Source organism: Antrostomus carolinensis, unplaced genomic scaffold (genome assembly GCF_000700745.2).
Source record: "Antrostomus carolinensis isolate BGI_N321 unplaced genomic scaffold, ASM70074v2 scaffold34112, whole genome shotgun sequence".
Classification (NCBI taxonomy): Eukaryota; Metazoa; Chordata; class Aves; order Caprimulgiformes; family Caprimulgidae; genus Antrostomus; species Antrostomus carolinensis.
In genome coordinates, this window is record NW_010300762.1 from 14018 (window position 1) to 16053 (window position 2036).

The 2036-nt window shown below is 57.9% G+C and overlaps 1 protein-coding gene across 1 annotated transcript in view; it reads left to right on the plus strand.

Moving 5' to 3' along the window:
- Positions 1 to 2036, plus strand: part of LOC104521292 (laminin subunit alpha-5-like) — a gene marked incomplete at both ends in the record, with an annotated part of 18005 nt that overhangs the window by 13929 nt on the left and 2040 nt on the right. The window contains 4 exons of the mRNA XM_029083817.1: positions 355 to 508; positions 649 to 782; positions 910 to 1072; positions 1555 to 1686. Coding sequence (XP_028939650.1) covers positions 355 to 508; positions 649 to 782; positions 910 to 1072; positions 1555 to 1686 — 583 coding nt within the window. The remainder of the gene's footprint in view (positions 1 to 354; positions 509 to 648; positions 783 to 909; positions 1073 to 1554; positions 1687 to 2036) is intronic.

The window sequence follows — 2036 nt, forward strand, 5'->3', positions numbered from 1 at the left end:
GCTCAGGCAGGCCCTGAGCTTGCCAAGGTGCCGTGGACCCCATCATTCAGTCCATCCCTCAGGATCAACACTGAGATACCTCAAAAAACTGTCAGGGAGATGGTGTCTTACCAGGTCATGGAGGGTCTGGGGATTCCTGCAGGAGAGGAAAGATGAAGCTCATCATGGAGGGGTCCTTTCAGCCTTGTGGCAGTGGTGATACCACAAGTGCTGACTCCTTTTTGCTGTGGGGCTCCCCAGTGAGAGATGCACCCCTTTTGGGTAGGGCTGTGTAGGAGGACCCTTTGCTCAGGGAGGGCAGGGCTTGCTCCTCTTTGGGGGTCTCCAAATGTTGACCATTCCTCCCTGCCACAGGATCCTGCAGTATGGGCACATGTCAGTGATCGTGGAGAGACAGACAGTGCACGAGACCAAGGGAGACAGCGTGGCCAAAGGGGAGCAGGGGCTGCTCAACCTCGACCCACGCAACGTGGTCTTCTACGTGGGTGGCTACCCTTCCAGCTTCACGGTGAGACAGGCAGTGGGGAGGGAGGCTTGGTTTTCTAGGAGGTATCAGCAATACCTTTGGAGCTTCTTGAGGAGGGAGGGAAGCCCTTGATCTCATGGGAAAACCAGGATCAAACTTGCTCCGTCTGGTTTCATTCCCAGCCTCCTCCTGCTTTGCGCTATCCCAGCTACCGCGGGTGCCTGGAGCTGGACACACTGAACGAGGAGGTGGTGAGCCTCTACAACTTCCAACGCACCTTCCAGGTGGATACTACTGCTGAGAAGCCCTGTGCAAGGTAGGGCACCGTACCCAGGCCAGGGGCAGCTCTGGTCCATGACACTTACCCTGACCCTTGGCTGCCCCAGAGCATGGCACTTGGCTTTGGAATGATGCCTTGGGCCTCTTCTTCTTGCGTGGATCAGGTCCAAATCTACAGGAGACCCTTGGTTGACTGATGGCTCCTACTTTGATGGCACCGGTTATGCAGAGATCAAGTTTGAGAGCCAGTTTGGCACAACCAAGCGCTTCGAGCAGGAGATCCGTGTGGTTTCCTACAATGGCATCCTCTTCTTCCTGGAGAATCAGGCAGGTGCTTGCTCCCCTGGGGAGCCTTCACCCCTCAGCCTCAGCCAGTGGGTTGGGATTGTCCACTTGCTGGCATTCCCAGTTCAGGGCCCTGGGGAGAAGAGGGCTTTGGAGATGTCAGTGCTCCTTGGAGCAGCATCTCTGCACTATTGTTAAAAGCCACAAGAGGGCTGGTGGACCCACAGCAGAGGCAACCACTTGCCTGGTGCTGGAGGGACTCCCCTAAATTCCAAGAGCACCCACATCCAGACCCTCTGAGCTGGGCCAAGGCTCGCTGGGGCAGGCAGTGCTGCCAGGAGCATCTCCAGCCTGTGGTGCCATGGGGCACAGGGCTACTGTTTGCAGAAAAACCCCCAGTCATTGTCCCAGTGATGAGTCAAGGCACCAGCAGTGGGACCTGCTCCCACCAATGCTAAAGGGCAGGTTGGGCTCAGCACCTGGAGACCAGGAGATGGGGCTGAGTGTCCATCCTGCTTCCCCAGGGTCAGTTCCTGTGTCTGGCCATCCGGGATGGGAAGCTGGTGCTTTACTATGACTTCAGCAGCGGCCTGGAGATGGCAAAACCCAGCAGCAACTCCTCCTCCCTCACCATCAGCAGCACCACAAACAAAGCAGTAAGGGGGGCTCCTTGGGGGGCTCCTTGTCCAGGGTTGGGCTCAGCACCTGGAGACCAGGAGATGGGGCTGAGTGTCCATCCTGCTTCCCCAGGGTCAGTTCCTGTGTCTGGCCATCCGGGATGGGAAGCTGGTGCTTTACTATGACTTCAGCAGCGGCCTGGAGATGGCAAAACCCAGCAGCAACTCCTCCTCCCTCACCATCAGCAGCACCACAAACAAAGCGGTAAGGGGGGCTCCTTGGGGGGCTCCTTGTCCAGAGGGTGGGGGGGACACCCAGACCCTTGGCTTTGGCAGGGGAGAGCTGCCAGAAGTTTGACTGGAGCCATGAACCAGACCCCTCATGCTGC